This window comes from Cydia amplana, chromosome 4 (genome assembly GCF_948474715.1).
Source record: "Cydia amplana chromosome 4, ilCydAmpl1.1, whole genome shotgun sequence".
Lineage (NCBI taxonomy): Eukaryota > Metazoa > Arthropoda > Insecta > Lepidoptera > Tortricidae > Cydia > Cydia amplana.
Genome location: NC_086072.1, coordinates 10,679,256 through 10,698,406, shown reverse-complemented (window position 1 = coordinate 10,698,406; position 19,151 = coordinate 10,679,256). Strand labels below are relative to the sequence as shown.

Below are 19,151 nucleotides of genomic sequence, written 5' to 3'. Positions count from 1 at the left end.
ACAAATATCTATCGGTTCTTGAAGTTACAATATTACCTATTCGGCAAATCGTTACAAACATCTGTTGTGACCGAGAAAACTAGGGATACAAAATTTTCCAAATAATGTATCCGTACTTATTATGAGTTTCTTTATTAATAATAGTATTGTTAATTGATACTCATTGTAGGATGGAAATAATATTTCAGAGACTTTCTAACATAACTATTATTGTTCATTTGTGCCCAGGTGATCAAGCCGTAAAGTCTGCAGAATCTAGACCATTTATTATTGTTAGAATCTTTAAATAATAAGTACGTATTCGTGACAATGACGAGATGAAATTCAAGCCCCGTGAGAATGACTCCTGATTTGAAAGCTAAATCTTTGCCTAATTAAACACCTAACCAGTACAAAAGATCCAAATTAACGCGTCATCATGATAAGTTGGAGAGAAATTTAAAACAAAACTACAATGGTTTGTTACGTTACGTTAGGTACCCGTTACGTACGATTAGATTATGCTTGTACCATGTACTCAGGTAATGGAATCTACTATTATGTTTGTTTTTTGTTTTAGAGGTGTATTAGCACTTAGAGCGTTGAATGATTGAATTAGCAATTGATTGGTCGACACGACAAAAAGAAAAAGTGAATACAAGGTTAATATCTATCGTGTTATCTTTGCAAGAGAATGGTTTGTATTATACCATCTACTTTCACTGTTTCAGTTCGTCAACACCTCGGAGCACCTCGGCCTAAAGCCGGGACGGGAGTTAATGCGGAATATTCTAGTCGTGGCATACAGTTTGATGCATGTAAATATGCAATCGATGTATCTATACCAAGAACAGCGAAGCCAACCCAATAGGTAAGTGTTACGGAATTACCTAATTCAATTAGAGTTGTTGAGTCGGCTTCGAAACGAAGGTAAGTTACGCCTCGTTAGTCGGGTAAGCAAGATCGTGAGGAAAAAGTGTTGATTTACTGATATCGAAAAACACCACTATATTTACACATATTGTTGCCCTACTTGAGCTATATTAGAAGAGAACTTAGATGTCCCACTGAAATCCTCTTGGGGGTTTTAGTGTAAAAGAAAGATGAAATAGAGAAAATGAAGTTAGTCAACCATCTCTCGGCGGGTCGGGTTAAAGTGACATAGAGAAATGCGAAACTTTCATTAAGATTGTGCGCTGCGCGGTGTCAAGTGCGATTATAAGCAACTTTGTGGCAGGGCGCGCGGTGAGAGCGCGGCCCGGTTGCGACCGGTCGGCCCCTCCAGCGGCGTACGCGCACACGCCGCTCTGCGCCGCCGACGTCGCGACGCTCGCTCGCTGCGCACCCGTGTGCGCTACACACTTACCATCGCGATTCCCGGATTTTCTTCGCTAATGTGTGAAGCCTGACCGACAAGTGATTCGGAACTTTGTTGAGTGATATTCTGAAATTTACATTTGGAACAAGAAATAGGGTGAGTATTCGACACTTCCAGTACTTGTAAAGGAACGCAGAACGTAAACAAAACAGGTACGGGTTGCTGCGGCTCGGGAAACGGGCTAAGGTCGTCGAGGCGAGTACGGCTGTGCGGTAATGAGATTAGGGCGGGCGAGCGAGCCTGTGATCCCGCTCGAGCCCGTAGCGCCGGGCGCGCGAGGGCGACAAGTTGCCCGGGTGTCGTTTACGCCGTGCCCGTATCGCCCGACTCCTATATACTAACTACGCACGCATACTCGTACTTGTCCCAGCGATACAGCCTCCATTTTCTCTTCTAATTTTGCCCCGTTACATTTTACGCGACTTATATTGACGAGAAATGCATTTAAATTATAATTGTTTTCACGTAGTGACATAACTCGTTTCGCAATATAAATTTAGTTCATAATAATTATCTAGTAAGTGACAGTAATCTCTATGCACTAACTTTAACTAACTAATAAGTCTATCTGTAGTTGCCAGGTAAAGAATGGTATTTGAATGAAGCCCGCTATTTACCTAAATGTTTATATTTATGTACATCTCTATCATAATATGTATTTATTTCTATTATTATAACATATTTAGCATTGTTGTAAATGAAAATTGTTTATTTTGTTGATGTTTGCTTTACCAAGTATATGTTAGAATGATTTTTTTCGTGTGGCATGGAAGAAGCAAAACAATTAATACCTTCTATAATACAAAAAAATATAAACAAAATTTTGTATTCTAAATGTGTTATTTGCAAACAAATAAACCGTGCCAAGGTAATAAATGCTGATGACATGTCTTTAAACACGCAATAAATGACATCATGTTCAAGATATTCACTGTATTTAGCCAAATATTCCGCAATGTCCGTCTTCGGAACTTCTCTCATACGCCACTGACCAGTTGTTCGACGTTCTCGTCTTTTTATTCAATTGTCTAGATGACAAGTGATGTTTAATTCCTATTGTAATCCTCGCATAATGACAGAGGTTCTCACGGTACGTTATTATTAACTAGTTGTCGATCTACTAACTGCATTCGTATAGCAAAAACTGGTGCGATAACTACCAGTTTGGCAGACCTTTTTACAACAAAACGTATAAATGAGTACTAACTATAATTAGTCAAAAGCATGGTAGTCCTTTTGCCATATTGTCTGTTTACAGTTTGTTTTGTACTCGTTGTATCGGTTACAAGTTTCCTTTTTAGGCAGCGATTGGGCTTTTTTGTTTTTTTGAAATGCAAGGTAGGTATCTATACCTTAGTTTTAGTTTCAATTAACGTTTTTCTTTAAAAATGTTAAGTTAACAATGTAACTACTCACAATGTAATAGCTATAGGTAATCACTGTATAAGTCCAAAAGTAATCCACAAAATATATCAATGGCAAAAACTATTTAAATAGAAGAAAAAATGTTACACAATCTTGTTATATGAAGTTCCGAATAAAAAAATTAAGTTAAAGAAAAACCTAAATGCAGATGTTGTAAAGTACGAAATACTGGTTTGCTTTTGAAATATATAGTTTTTTTCTATTTCGTCTGCTAATACATACAATTCATAATGCCACTATAAAAAAATGTTAACAATTCATTCAAGTCGCCTGTCTGGGTTCAGTCACAGACGGCGTGTTTTTTGCGAGTTTGCGAGAAAACTTGTTAGCTAAAAACGAGCTGTCGCAACAGGCTTTTTGGTGTTTGCCTTTGATTCGAGCTCATTGGTCAAGCACGGATACTTGTAGGATGTTAACCCCTGGAGGATTCGCACAGTCGCCGCGAGAGTCTGATGTCACGCCAATACGCCCACTTTGGCAAACCATTACTTAATGGTCATTTACTTGTTAGAATAATCCGTAAAAACTTTTTATTGATTGCACGGTGTTAGTATCATAGAAAACCCTAACGATGGTGGCCTACTTCCCAAATATGTCCGTTATTGTAAACACTGTCTAGAAAAATATAGGTACCTAGTAAATACATGGTAGCGTAGGTCGAAGCCGATGTAAAATTTCGATTCGTGTTTCACGAGCAAACTATACAATCGTTCAGCCATATAACAACCTAATGGCATCTTAATAAAATAATGATACCGTAATTAGCCACAAATAGGTACCGTAAAATGGGGTGAGTAGGGTTCGCGGGGAGAGTTGGGTTATGAATGGGGAGAGAAGGGATGAAAGGGGGAGGGGGGTGAGATAGGATTTTAAGGCTACTGCTACAAAAATAATGTATTCCAATTTAAAATGGAGCTATAGTAATACTGATAATAAAAAAAATCGATCCAACAGTCTTCCAAAATCACCTTTGTATGAAAACCCAACTCACCCCAAATACGAGGGACTACGGGATGAGGTGGGATTTCCTGTTTATCGTCAAAGTTATGAAATGGAACTACCCAAAATAAAATAAAAACTAAAATACAAACGTCCGGAACACTTATTATATACACCATTCAGTTTGTATATTTATATGTAAAAATAAAATGTTATCGAGGTATGAATGTCAGTTTTGCACCTACTCACCCCAATTTAGGGAAGGTGGGGAAGATTCGTACACCTGGAGGTTTCGTACAGTGGCCATATCTCGACTATCCAACATGCTGAAGCGTTCATATTTGTTTTCATCACACGTTGCGGCCCGTAAATACTATATTTTGATCTAGGGCTGTAATTATTTTTTTCATTACACTCGACCTAGGGCTGTAATTACCCAGAGAAAGTGTAAATGGCTATACGAAAGTACTTGAATGCCAGTCGGTTAGCAGCACTATCTGAGAACATTTTTCCAACAATAGTACGTAAAAATATTTTCATTTGTGGCCTATACCAAGCAAAAACTTAAAATTAAGAAAAATGCGAATATCTCGAAAACCAGGGGTATTTTACTAAACCTTAAAATCGATTTTCTGGATCAGCCTAAGGTGCCCCATGGTGGTTAAAAGTTTGTTCACTAATTACGGACCCTATGTATAATGTATGATGTTTAAGATGTTTTATATTACACTTAGCATACTATATACCTTATTAGGTATTTTGGCGGAAGATTAATTTTTTCACTATAATGTCTATAATATTATTAGGAAATAGTCTAATCTGGAGTTGATGCCCGCTCGAGGATGTTTTTATGCTGATAATTTAGTTGGCAGGCTCGTGGGCGATATTGCCCCGCGGGAGACTTGCTTATTAACTTTTTCGTTTTGCATTCGACCAAAACAGTAAACTCAAGTTTTATATTAGCCTTGGCTTGATGCTCGTGTCCCACGTCGTACACGAAAGCCATTTTAAGGAGCTTGTCTTCCTAATGTACGGCAGCGGTGACAAATGTTAGGCACTTTGAAACTTTTCCCGCCTTTCCTATGTAACATTTATGGCGAATTTCAATCTCGCATTAAATGCACAATTTACCTCAAATTATCAGATGAAAGGTTTAATGTTTAAGCCTTCTGAGCTTTGAGAAAAAGCGTTTTAAATTTAATAAAGGCTCAAAAGGTTATCGTGGTCGGGATCGGTTGTTATGCCTCTGAACTCGCTGTTTTTGGCGACACATCTCGATAACGTCTGGACCACTCGTCTCGAGACTCTCGAGGCGGGTTCTCACCGACATATATTATCTAACTTATTTCAATTTCGTTGGAGATAAATGCGGGGGAGGGCGCTGCGTGATGAGATGAACTTAGAGACGCTGACATATTGCCGACTTGCGGCTTGTGACGCGGGGACTGGCCCCGCTGCTATGTAAATGTCGAATACCGATGGTGTCATAGGTTCACTCAATATGAATAAAACGGCGAATTTGTATAGAAAATCACGTTTTTACATAATTTTAACGGGTGTTTGAGATGCGGTTACGATTTCGCGGATCATACTTAAAAATAGATTTAAGCACTTTCTAAACACGAGATAAATAACTACACGATTTTACACATAAATAACCATGAAATCTGCAGTATAAATAGGACGGCCGTCATCGGTTAGTGCCTTGCTATGAGCAGGTACTAGACACGAACTAAAGCGATAAATAAGCAGAGCAATCAGTTAGCGAGCGAGTTCCATGGGCTGTTACTGTATGTAGCTTGCACAAGCGAGGATCGCCTAATTAGATGTAGATAGCGATTGGCTACAGAAAAAAGCGAGTGCATGTTTCGTTCTTATGCACCCATCGTAGAAGGTGAAATAGCTAACGCCAACGCAATCGGCCGCCGCTGGCTAATCGTAGAAAGCGCATAATAAGTTTTCAAATAATTGGTTATTCAATATCCTAATAACGAATCTTTGTTTCGATTTCGATGCTATTGCAGGTGAAAGTTCAATGACCTACCAATTGTTATGTTAGGTAGATTGTGTGGGTAGTTTTTGTTAGTAGATAAAAACACAGAATGGGCTGTCGGTACATATTTGCGAAATGTACATACATAGTTAAATAAACATTATTAATTACACTGGTCAAATCTAAAGTTACTCAGTATCAATGAAATTAAGAAGGGTAATTGACCAGTACCTACGTGGCCAGCCTTCAATAACCAGCCACCTTATACTAAAATGAACTCTGTTTATAGGTGAATAGAATTCATTTTTAGTTTAGGGTGGCCAGTTATTGGCCGGTAGCCAGTTACTGGCGAATTACCCTGTCTAATTTTTTTGATAATTAGTTTTTCCGTTTTTATGAAAGTACCACAATGGTTAGGTATAAGTACCTACTCATCTAAATATTGTCAAGAAAGCACCCAAGAATGAGGTAAGCCGCTATAATTAGATTCTTGGACAATTGTGATAATGAGAAAATCTCAAAGTCTGATAAAGTTTGTTTGCCTGATAAAGTGATAAAGTTAAGTGGAATGATAATGAAGCACAGGTAGTTGGTTCCATTGTTGACAAACAAGCGTAAGTCGCACGCGTGAGAAAATAAAATGTAGTTTAATGCAATTGCAACTGGTTAAAATTTCGGATACAAATTAGCATTACTGCTTTCTCAACACACATCGAATCAAAACAAACATATACAGTTATGTTTAAAATTTCAAACTTATCAGACCAGAAAAGAGTAATATTAACCTCATTTTGTTCCATATACAATATTCTTACACTTTTGATTTTTTCATATCTAAGTACATACAATAAGATACAATAGAGGTTGATTTCACCCAGATACGCAGGTGCTGTGTAATTGGCAATGTTTAAAATGATGCGCGTACACTCGACACTTGATGAATATTCATGCTGGCGCTAGCGCCGACGGCACCGTCAACGCGCCCGTCGTGTCGGTGCCGTCCGAAATAGGGTTAAATTAATGGCAAGAATGCAGCTTTTTCAAATTTACTACGAATGACAATTAACTACTATGAATACTTAAAACCAAACACCTCTTCTTTTTTATTACTTACATAGGATGGCGTATGGCATGGCACTTTGATGAAAAACAAATGTTACCTAGTACTCATATTGTCAAGACCTTTCTTTATTCCGGTGTTTATTAGTGCATACAAACTTAATATACAATACATACCTAGAAACAAAACATAATTAAATAACTAACCTACAAAACTTAAAAACTAAATCTTAAAATAAATAAAACTAATCTTAAAATAAATTATTACAAACTATCGCCTTGCGGAATGGTGCCATAGATGCTGGCAGCATTTCCTCGTTGTATCGCAATACTTATTCTTTGTGCGAGGCAGCTGCCAGATCCACGGTCACCAGTGGCGTCTGCTTTTGGATGGATCTTTAAATATTAATTTAATCTCAATACATTGCGTTCGTAGTACTTAATTATAGAGTCATAGGTATTTAGTTCGCATAACTAATCGTCGGTCTTTTATTAAGATATTACAGCTAACTTCATATGTCCACCTGTCCTTATTTTAAATTTACATTTTTTCCATTCTGATGCAAATTAAACATCAATAAAATGGTTTCCGGACGTCGTATAATTTATGTTCGTAAAATATCGATTTAGTTTTCTAGTGCTAGTTTAGTTTTGAGGCGTAGGCGTCAATATATAATAAGCGATAGTATTATATGGACTTGCATAAAATACGTAGCAATAATAAAACTAATATTAGTCTATATCAAGGTTAATGGTTAAAGATTGCACTGCCATCACGAACATATTTCCATACACGATCGAAAGTAGGCAACGGGTCTCAAATTGTAAAACACTTTATGCTGCGAGTAAAGATTCAATTATGAGATATCGGCAAACAATACCATGTGTGATAGCGCAATGTTTCTTTGTATACGATAACAACAGAGAAGTGACGGCGCATACAGTGCTGCTCTCCATTGGCAAGTCGTATGCGAACCAAGATTAATCACGTACAATTTTCATGAAACCAATGTGTAACTTTAACCCATGTACGTGATAACTCTTTTTCGTCCAGGGGGCCGATTTTTGAAATTCGACCGTTCGATTTCGTGTAGGTATTTCTTTCAGTAATATCTCCACTACTAGGCATGTAAATTCTACTAATAAAATGGAAAACGAGTGGTCAATACCAATAAATTCCCAATTTCTATTGCTCGTATTTCAAAAAAAGCGGCCAAGTGCGAGTCGGACTCGCCCATGAAGGGTTCCGTATTTAGGTGATTCATGACGTATTAAAAAAAAACTACTTACTAGATCTCGTTCAAACCAATTTTCGGTGGAAGTTAACATGGTAATGTACATCATATATTTTTTTTAGTTTTATCATTCTGTTATTTTAGAAGTTACAGGGGGGGGGGGGGACACACATTTTACCACTTTGGAAGTGTCTCTCGCGCAAACTATTCAGTTTAGAAAAAAATGATATTAGAAACCTCAATATCATTTTTAAAGACCTATCCATAGATACCCCACACGTATGGGTTTGATAAAAAAAAAATTGAGTTTCAGTTCTAAGTATGGGGAACCCCAAAAATTTATTGTCTTTTTTTCTATTTATGTGTGAAAATCTTAATGCGGTTCACATAATACATCTACTTACCAAGTTTCAACAGTATAGTTCTTATAGTTTCGGAGAAAAGTGACTGTGACATACGGACGGACAGACGGACAGACAGACAGACAGACAGACAGACATGACGAATCTATAAGGGTTCCGTTTTTTGCCATTTGGCTACGGAACCCTAAAAATTAGCATTTCGTCGTTTTCCATCGATTTTCGAGTGCCGAAATCGAGCGATCGAAATTCAAAAATCGGCCCCCAGACTCTCGAATTTTCTGCAATACGTTCAGTTTCATATTTTAACACTTTGTCTCTTGATAAGATAAATTTAGAAATAAGTATTGGACAGTATCAGTGAAATTTGGCAGTAGCATATTTTAATTGATATATTTTTTCTATTCATGGAAGATAAAAAATTTAACTGGCACTGCGCTGGTGGCCTAGCGGTAAGAGCGTGCGACTTGCATTCCGGAGGTCGCAGGTTCGAACCCCGGCTCGTACCAATGAGTTTTTCGGAACTTATGTACGAAATATCATTTGATATTTACCAGTCGCTTTTCGGTGAAGGAAAACATCGTGAGGAAACCGGACTAATCCCAATACGGCCTAGTTTGCCCTCTGGGTTGGAAGGTCAGATGGCAGTCGCTTTCGTAAAACTACTGCCAACGCCAATTACTGGGATTAGTTGCCAAGCGGACCCCAGGCTCCCATGAGCCGTGGCAAAATGCCGGGACAACGCGAGGAAGATGATGGAAGATAAAAAATTTAACTAGAATAAGAGCTTCTTTTTAATTTGAAATTTATAGCACTTGAGGTAACTGTAGCTCATGCATCATTAAGATAAAACGTAAACAGACACCTACACGTTTTTTTAATAATAACGTCACACAAAACATGAAACTTCCCATAATTTCTAACATTTTTCCGGTAAACCATACATACCTATCTAAAATGTGTACAAGAGAAATAAAATATGTCAACAATATGCAGACAAATGCAAATGTGGTACCAAAAGGCAAGTCAATTTCATGCAATTATGGGAAAGGTCAACACATTGCACAGGTCAAAACTGCCAGCATTAGCGTTGCGTACCTAGTCAAACTAGAAACATTGATACAAATAAGTATACATTCTCTTGACTGATCCAGACTACTTAGGTCAGTGGTGGGCAAACTTTCTTCATAAGGGGCCAGAAAGTTTAGGAAATTTAAGTGAAGGGCCAGAATTGTAGCCAAAATTTATTATGATTTGCGATTTATTTTTGAATCGGGGGCCAATGCCATATATTAATTATTTCATAGGACCGGCGGCGGGCCGGATAAAATCCATTCGGGGGCCGGAGCCGGCCCGCGGGCCGTACTTTGCCCACCACTGACTTAGGTACTTGATTTTGATGAAGCTTTGGCACGTAGGAAGCTTAAATTCTATCATAGGATAAACTTAATTAAGCTACTTAATTTTTCACTCAGTATGCCTACTTTATGGAGTTACCTACCAGTTATAGATGAATTTTGAAATGGAACTTTACAAAAATACTTCGTTAATGACAAAGACAAAACGAATTTTCGCAATCTTTATTATTATATAAAAATGATAGCCATCGCTTTTTATTTGAATGTTCTTTTACAATATATATGGCGACATGAGAAGCAATAATGACCACGGAACCGTACATTTACTCCGAACTAGTACACTTGCCATTCATATTACGCAATGTTTATATCTAAAATAGCTGTCTGTAATATGTAGTTTCACTTTTGTATTCATATAAAGTGTTCAATCCCGAGTATTGTTGCAAGCCAATAGATGGAATATATTCATTATGGCTCAACATAACCCCATTAATCATCATTAGCTGCCCTATTGTGGTATCTAGTATATATTTCTTACTTACGGGCAAGAGGTTATTGACATCTTGACACAAGGGACTTAGTATCGTTGATTCATGTGTATATTTTACGTATTACAATTAAATTGCGCAACACCTAAAAATACCTACGCTGATTAAGGTCACCAATTATACTTTTCCGCCACCACTGGCTGTGCAACATTGGTTGGTGCATGCAGTAAATAAATCGAATCAATAATATGTGTATGTACTTTAGAGGAAAAAAAAAACCTATTTATTGAAAGGATTTCAATTTTGATAGTAATCGCAAAATTGCCGAGAGCCGTGAGAATGAGCGGCCCTTCGGAACGGGACCCGGGATAACGGACCGGACCGGCCAGCCCCGGGCAATATGCTAATGCTGCTCCGCGAACGGCAGCGCGCACGCCGCGCCGCCTCCGGTGCTACTAACCCACATCTCGCTATGATGAGACTGCTTGTGGTCAGCGCATTCCCAAATACGCTCGTTATACTTTCGCATCGATCGACGAAAGTTTTAAACGATCGAACATGTGGGAAGTAGGTACCTACATCATTACTTATTAACAAAACTCGTCGTGACGCTATAATGTTACCAAATTGGTGATTGGACGATTGTAGGAACAGTTTCCTCCCTAACTCTGTTTAATGGCAATTTTTAAACATTACCACTTTTTATATTATTGAGAAAAAATACATCCGCACTGGTACAGGCTGGAGTTTTGAAATAGCTGAGTAAGAGCAACTATAAAATTACGTTTCGCTATGAAATAAATATCTTAGAAGAACTTGAATGATTTAAAAAATATATACAATCAGCCAATAAATACGATTTCATATTCGTACCTATAGCGACAAGGGATCTTAGTAGGATAGCTGGTGACCCATTTAAACATCCATCATGTATATGTAGCGTAAACTTGAATAATAAATATAATAATTAATAGATATGTATGTTTATATTTTATCCCTCCGCGACATGGTACCGTAGATACCTTTTATATTTACGTCGCCATTGAGTAGGTATTCGGAAAAGTGCACACGTATAATGGAGTTTATTTCCGATCTTAGCTCATCTTTTACCTACCGTTCAAGTGCAGCGACAGTGAAAGAGAGAGGCCAAGCGTGCCAGTCCTCGCGTGCTATCCGATGCGAACGCAACTCCAACCATTCATGCATTTTTGTTACGCAAGTTCATGAATATTTTTTGCCTACAGATTCGAGTCAGAGAGCGGTGTTTGATACACAGCGCCGTCGCGCGTTGAACGCGGCATGGCGGCGGACGTGGTTGGCGAGGACTTTGTCACCATAGTTCCAGTGGGCGAGAGTCGGGCCACTCCCAAGGAGTTTCCGGAGTCAAGAAGTACTTTTGTCACCGTGCTGACGGTGGGAGCAGGTGCGGGTGCGGCGGAGGTGGTCGTGCGCCGGCCGCGAGGCGCGCGTCTTGGGCTAGGACTTAAGTTTGAGGGAGGATCCGCTGCAGCGGAAAAGGTCAGAAGACTTCTTGTTCAGTCGTGTGCGGAAGACAGCCCAGCAGCTAACGCTATCGCACCATGGGGTAAACTAATACCGGGTGATGAAATACTTGCGATTGATGGCATCTCCGTCGCAGAATTGACTAGAATAGACTGTGTTCGCAGACTAAAAGATTCTGACGAAAAGTTGACCTTACTCGTACGCCACTTTGAAACCCCGGACGAATCTGATAAAGATAAAACAATGGCGGACCCAATGGCATCAGGCAAACAACCGACAGAAATAACAAGACCTACAACTTTGCCACCACCAGTTCCGCCAAGAAAATTGGGCAAGAAAAACTCATTTAAAGACAAACAAACCCTTCAAACTGTTGGTGAACAAAATGGAATTTTGTGCACTGGTGGGCACGAGAAAGATAATGTAATAAATGGTCAACAGAATGGATTAACTCCTAATTTTACTAAATTATCAAGAAAATCTTCTTTTGATAGCCATATACATCGGCAAGGCAAAGAGGGAATAGCTTACTTAAAAAAAGGTTCCCCGGAAGAAGTTAGACGCCTTGTGCGTCGTCTGTCCGACGGCAAAACAATGCCTCCAGATGCCGAAGTTTACATAGACTTACTATCAACAGAATGGGAACGCTGTCTAGCACTCGCAGATGCAGAGTCAGATGATACAGGCAGTTCAATCTCAACAGTGGTAGACCGACTGGGATCTATGGCTAACTCTGTCGAAAACAGTATTCCGTCCACTCCTACTATGCAACCGAAGACCATAGATATTCAGAAAGTCTTAAATTGCATCGAAAACATTGATTCTAATATTTTAAATGATATATCAAGTACGAGGTTCCTAGAACAGGAAAAATTTGAAATTAAGGATTCTAAATTCAACGATAAAAATGTCATCATCAAAAGTTTAAGTAACCACGAGACATTGAAACAAATTACTCCGTTGTCAGATGATACGACTACATCTGTTAAAAAACTTGAGTCTAATGATAAAAATAACAACAACACTGTACTCCACAGTACTGTAGAACACAGTGAAACCTGTAAGATGACAGAAAAAACAGAAATCAAGACTGAAACCATAGTTGAAAAGCCTAAACCAATGCCTAGAAATACAAAAATTGAGCGTTCTGTGAGTGAAAAGAAGCAAAGACCTATTCCTATTCCAGAAATTCCTCCGCCGCCAGTACCGGAGCCACTTTTAACACCAACAAAGAAAAATTGTATCGAAACATGGTTGCAACGATCCGAAGCCGAGATGAAAAATAAGCCACCTGAAAAAATTGAAGAGGCTCCACCGCCTGAAGCGTTACCTCGATTGATAGACTTTGTTCCCAAGACCCATTATAAAGAATGTGGTCCTGACTCGGCGCCGTCGCTGCCGAGACCGACCACGGCGCCGCCGCCGCCACCACCGCCGGCGGATCCTCGGGAGGACGGCTCCGGTGCTTCTCTCGACACCATTGGCGACTTCGACGAAAGCTGTGATGTCACTGATAATGCGTAAGTACCTATTTAATATCTTTAAACGAGCAATTCTTGTATATTTATTTATTTATAGGTATATATATTTCGGGAATCTCGGAAACGGCTCTAACGATATTGATGAAATTTGCTATATAGGGTTTTTGGGTTTTTATTATGTTATATGTTTTCCGAGCAAGGCTCGGTTGCCCAGATATTTATTTCGTTAAATGACAAGGTAACGCAATTGAGCAAAAAATAATGTAGGTATGGTAACCTACCTAGTTTGTATAGTAATAGCTGTGAGGTTTATCAAACATGATAAAATTAATTTCATCTTTTATTCTTAACTATGTAGATTTGTAGTTCATTGATAAAGATAATCATAGCATTACTACAGTGAGATAATGTTAACATACGAGTATAATTACAAAGGTTCCTCCTTAACAAATAAATAAATAATTATCCCTCATCACGTGATCAAATTCAATATGATATGTATAAATATGCGGTACAGACGGACGCATGCTTTGATTACTTTGGCTGAGAGAATTGTTTTTTTTATTACAGTGTCAGTAAACTTGACAATTCGAGCTCGATACACTAACGCATTTTTAAGATGAAAGATCTTGACAGATTTGATGCGTGGTTCAACACGCACTGGTCCGTTTTTAGGGTAGTCAACTAGAAATATAGGAACCCTTAGAGTTTCGTCATGTCCGTCCATTGCTTTGCTCCGTGGTTGTTAGTGCTAGAAAGCTGCGATTTGGCATGGATGTATAATCATCATGCCGACAAAGTGGTAAAATAAAAACTATTACTTAATAAAAATTAGGACACGTCCCCTACACGTAAAATGGGGATGTTTTTGTTTCTTTAACCCTATGGTGTGTATCGTTGGATAGGTATTTTAAGACGAATACATGTTTCCCACCACCATTTTGCGATTAAGTGAATATTTACGGAAATAATCGCCCCGAAAGTGCCGTATGAAATGACGGCGTTTCATGATAATTATTCTTAGGAATTTCATTATCTGGCAGATTTTATACATTGGACAAGTGTTTCATGTGATATGGTTTATTTAAGATGTGTATTTAATTAGTCAACTAATAATAATACAAATACTTCTCCAAGAAACAATGAATTCTTTCATGTACGATAAATGTAGCGTCAAAAGGTTTGCTCCGGCGTATCTGTCACCGGCTCTGCTTGCTTGTTAAATAAATACGAGCCATTCCGACATAAACCTGCCTATTCGTCCCCGCGAACCGCCGCTCGTCGTAAAACGTTCCTCGTTCAGGTTTAACTGTATTCGTACACAGAGGTACCTAACTCGTAGGGGAGAGGAGCCCTAAACGGGTAAAGCGGGTAGACACTGTTTTATTGTGAAATTAAGTGCCAATGTAAAATAATGCATATGTAATGATTATTGGAACACTCCTGAGTTTTTGTAAGTTCTGATTTAGAAGCACCAGAGTTGTGATATGATCTAATTAGATGCAAAATAAAGATTGATGAGTTAGTTAATACTACAAAAGAAGTGTGTCATCAGACAATTAGAAAACTAGTATCTGCCATAAAACTCATAATTCCATATTATATTGGTGCTATTTACCTTCAAAGGACAATAACAGTTCGGGCGTTGTTCCTTACCTTTTTAATTTTATTATCAAAGTAAAAAAACGTGCTTTAGGTCAATTCGGGTAACTACTTGTTCTGCTTTGATACAATTCTATACATACTTATTTTTTGAAGTGAAAACTTCTTTAGTGGCGCTGGGCACTTTTTGAGGTGGGGAAAAAATGATAAACTCGAGACAGCGTAAGGCGATCACGTGACCGTAAGGGGCGTAAGGCGATCACGTGACCGTAAGCCCCGTAAGGTGGCCACTCATAATTTAAATGGCATTTAAATCAATAAAGAAAAACTCAATGTTATTTGACATTTATGTTGCGGACTCCTTTTCAAGACTCTTTACCTATTTTCAAATAATTTGACGTTGTCATGGCAGTATGTAAATAAACATGTCAATGAAAAAGTGTGATCTTATTTGAGAATGATAATAATATATAATAAATAAATATAATACCTCCGCTAAACGTATGTATCGTGTTACCGGGCGTCGGGAACATTAGTGAGGTGAGTTTTCACTTCTATCGGCACTCCCGGAGTGCAACCGTTGTTGCTTGTTTTAATACAACCTTGTCGAATGATGAACAAATAATATTTTTGTCTTACATCGAAGATCGATAGGTAATTCTTCTGTCGAATGGAATGAAAATCCGTTTGTAAAATCAAATAAAAACTAAAACTTTGTAGGCTCTCTCCTTTAGCCTACCCATTTTAGGCTTCCCTCCCCTAACTACTTGTAATCAAATCAGCCATTACCGAAAATTGCTTCACTTTATTCATATCTTACTTATATACCACCTGATATAGTTTGCCTTTCAAATAATTTGACTTGGTAATTCATTACTTAGAGTGATTATGTTTAATTAAAGTTTAAACTGCTAGAGAAATCTTAATGACAGTGGGCCGTTTAAAGGGCGACTCGAGAGTAGTTAGGTATTATAATTAGCAAGTCGTTGTTGTGGAAACAGTGCTTGCGGCTATAAACTACTCTCTACCCGCTGCCTGCCGCCCCTCCACTTCCACTAATTATCCATACTGTTGTGAGCAAAGGGGTTTGCAGGTCGGTAGTTCTTCGATTCGATGGTCCTAATATTGATTTCCCTTGCACTTTCCTATAGTGACATACATTTTATATAGGCTTCAAAGCCACCTCACATATCTTGTTGTAAATATAGGAGAAATTTCTTTTTAACTACTAGGTGCAAAGTAGTAAGCATAGGAAAGTCGCTTTTCACCTTGGGCGAAGTAATCGCTGGTGTGCAATTGAAACCGTCCGTTTACCGAGTAAAGCCAATTTCTAGAAATAATAGACTCGCTACCAGTTAATAAAAATAACGGGTAAATTTTTGTTTTAAATCAGTGTCAAGATACAATATGTACAATATTGTTTATTTTATTAATAAGGTAAAATCCCTAATATATTTTTATTTTAACGTTTGTTTATCGTTATTTTATTTTATTAATCATCATCGGCCTTTTATGTATTATTTGAATGTTGTGGACAACGCAGTAAGTTTATAAAGATAAGGCGACCGTCGGTTGCCGACTGCAGCTATAACGGCGTTGATGTCACCGCTGCCAATTTCCTTCATAAAATGAGTTTAATTCGCCGCCGCAGTTATGTCGTAACAGTAATGCAGCTGCAGATGACATACGAATGTCACTTTAAGGTTATAAAAAATTGTTTGTGTAATTAAGTGAAATGTCCCATGATGAATGATGGTCTAAAGATAGGTTAACCTCAGGACTGTAATATGTCGGTACCTATGTGTTTAGTATTTATTGTGAAAAAACAATAATTGTTTTCACTAATTGTTTGTAATTGCTGTTCATTGATTTGAAAGCGAACTCTTCGTAGAATTTCAGTAGGAATGTGACTCGGCCGATGATAGAACTTAATTGTTAGTTATTATCGTGTTGCTGCACAGCTGCTACGAGTTATAACTAACATTATGCGCCTCAGATTAAGTAAACCATCCTTATTTATTTCTTAATTGCTCATTCGATTGTAATGACGCCTTCATTACGTCGGCTTTCATTTATTTTATTAAAAAAAATTAAATTGTCTAATGAGGTAGTATAAAAAAACTTGCCAAACGGGCAGGCTTCAAAAAAGTTTTATTATTTAAACGCTAATCGCCAATGCAACAATACTTATCTTCATTATTTTTTTCCGCAAACAATACTTTTCCCAGTTGCACAGGACAGGAACAAAGCCTGAAAGAAAGACGTGTATATTTTATTCGGAACGGTGACACACATGGAAAGTTTTCTCTATTTTCATGCAAACTAGTGGCAACAATGGCGGTGGTGTGGCACGGCACGGGCGCACCCGGTGCGCCCTCGTAACTCACTCCGCAAATGCATTGCGAATACTGAATATTGCGTATACATAGTATGTCTATGTACATATATGTATACGCAATATTCAGTATTAGCAATATACGCATATTCGTACTTATAGGTACCATACCAATTTTAGACTAGCTCGCTCGCCTAAAATCGTCATGAACTTGGGCAAAAGAGTTCTTTACCTAATCATTTATAGTAGGTATTATTGAAGTATGATTGGCATTTTGAGTGCTATTTAATGATTATTTTACATTACTCGTACTCGTATTTTATATTACTCATTTCTCAAATTAAGTAGGCACTTTAAAAAAATCTAACCAGATCCAGACAATTTTAAGTACGTACTCTGGAATTGAATAATTAGTGGAGACTTCAGATGAAGTGCCCTAATTATAAGCAAATTCGAAAATTTAGATTGAGTGGGTCAACGAGGGTTGTGAAATTTAGATCAGCACAATGTAAATTGAGTCATGTTAGATTCGCTCCCCGGACTTGATTGAAATACGGTTTGAAAACTTATTTCAGAAAGATTTATTCTAAATCCTTAATTTAAAATTAATAGGCGCAATATATCGAAATGATAGGTACCTAAGATATAGCACGGGGTGTCGGGTTAGACACCACTTTCACTCCCATAAATCAGGCAGATTTACAAATAGGTCGCATTTGAATAATATTGCGTTTTGGCGGGATAATAGAATAGGGACGAATTTATTATCGGAAGTATTTTGGCTGGGCACAGCAGTGCGCGAAGGCCTATATCAAATATATAATATGCTACCTACATAGAGAGTTAATAAAATGCTAATACATATTGTGTCAAGTGGGAATGTTGGATAAGAACCCCCTTGTTTTGTTGTTTCGTACAAAAACGCTGTCTTCATTAATATATACTCGTCCATATGTAGTAGGTATTTTAAAACAATCTTGTCGTCAAAATTATAAAAAAAAAAGTTTTAGGTAGAGTGCATCATGTACAATCGAAATGGGCAAAATAAGAAAACATAAAAAGTTCTTATCCTAAACTTTTTAAATAAATGTCATATACTAAGAAAAAGTGACCAAGGTGACATTTATTTAAAAAGTTTATAATTTATATAGTAGTGTGTCTACTTGAAATAAAAACAAATTAAAATATTTTCTGAAAATACAGTTCTTATCCTAATTAATATACAGTTTTAAAGACTTTAATTTATATTTTTAGTGTTCAAATCACCTTTAAGTGGAGTTTGGATGTATAAATAAAATTACCGAGGTATTGTAGCTATTTCACAAGTTAATTTAAATAAATGAATTCCATGACATTGTTTTTGTCGTGGTTGAATCTTAATTAGGTAACTACAACGCTAAATTTTAAGGCACATAAAATTTGACGCAACCTTATTAACCTACCCACTTTATAACACCGAAATGAATGTTACACTTTATCTAAATATTTTCTTGTAATAATCACTTTAGACAAGTTAGAGGTCTGCATTCTGAGAAAGTAAAACCTTTTTCACAAGCTCAAGAATAAAAACTCAGGAACGGTCACGGGTTTGGAGCATGAAATAGAAAGTCAATTGTGATCATGCTCTGACCGCTCGCGTAGCTGATTCGTGATCACTTGTCAATCATTGGATTTTTATCAATTATTGTACGTATGCAGATAAAAATCAAGAGTATTATAAAAAAAACAAGCCTGGCGTACAATTTAATGTAATTAGGTGCTTAATAGCTGCTGGTGGTTGTTCATCTTTTTCTTTGCATAAAATGATTTAAATGTAGGTATCCTTATTAGGTGTGTGCTCAAATGCTTACAACTCAAAATAATTGAAGGAAGCTTCAAATATGTGTGTCGTGTTAAACCTATGTATTATATTTTATATAAGTAAATTATTTAATGCTATAACAGCATACAATAATTTATTCCGACGTAAACAATTATACATGGAGGAGACAGTAAAAATTACATATATATATATATA

General features: G+C 37.4%; 2 protein-coding genes across 2 annotated transcripts in view; both read left to right on the top strand.

Annotated features, from left to right (window-relative positions):
- LOC134663259 (potential E3 ubiquitin-protein ligase ariadne-2) overlaps positions 1-19,151 on the top strand; it is a 295,209-nt gene that overhangs the window by 78,370 nt on the left and 197,688 nt on the right. The gene's annotated exons all lie outside the window — the stretch shown is intronic.
- The window catches only part of LOC134663247 (uncharacterized), a 51,110-nt gene continuing 33,056 nt past the window's right edge, over positions 1,098-19,151 (top strand). Inside the window, exons 1-2 of the mRNA XM_063519648.1 lie at positions 1,098-1,453; positions 11,458-13,236. Of these exons, the coding sequence (XP_063375718.1) occupies positions 11,513-13,236 (1,724 nt within the window). The 5' untranslated portion in view covers positions 1,098-1,453; positions 11,458-11,512. The remainder of the gene's footprint in view (positions 1,454-11,457; positions 13,237-19,151) is intronic.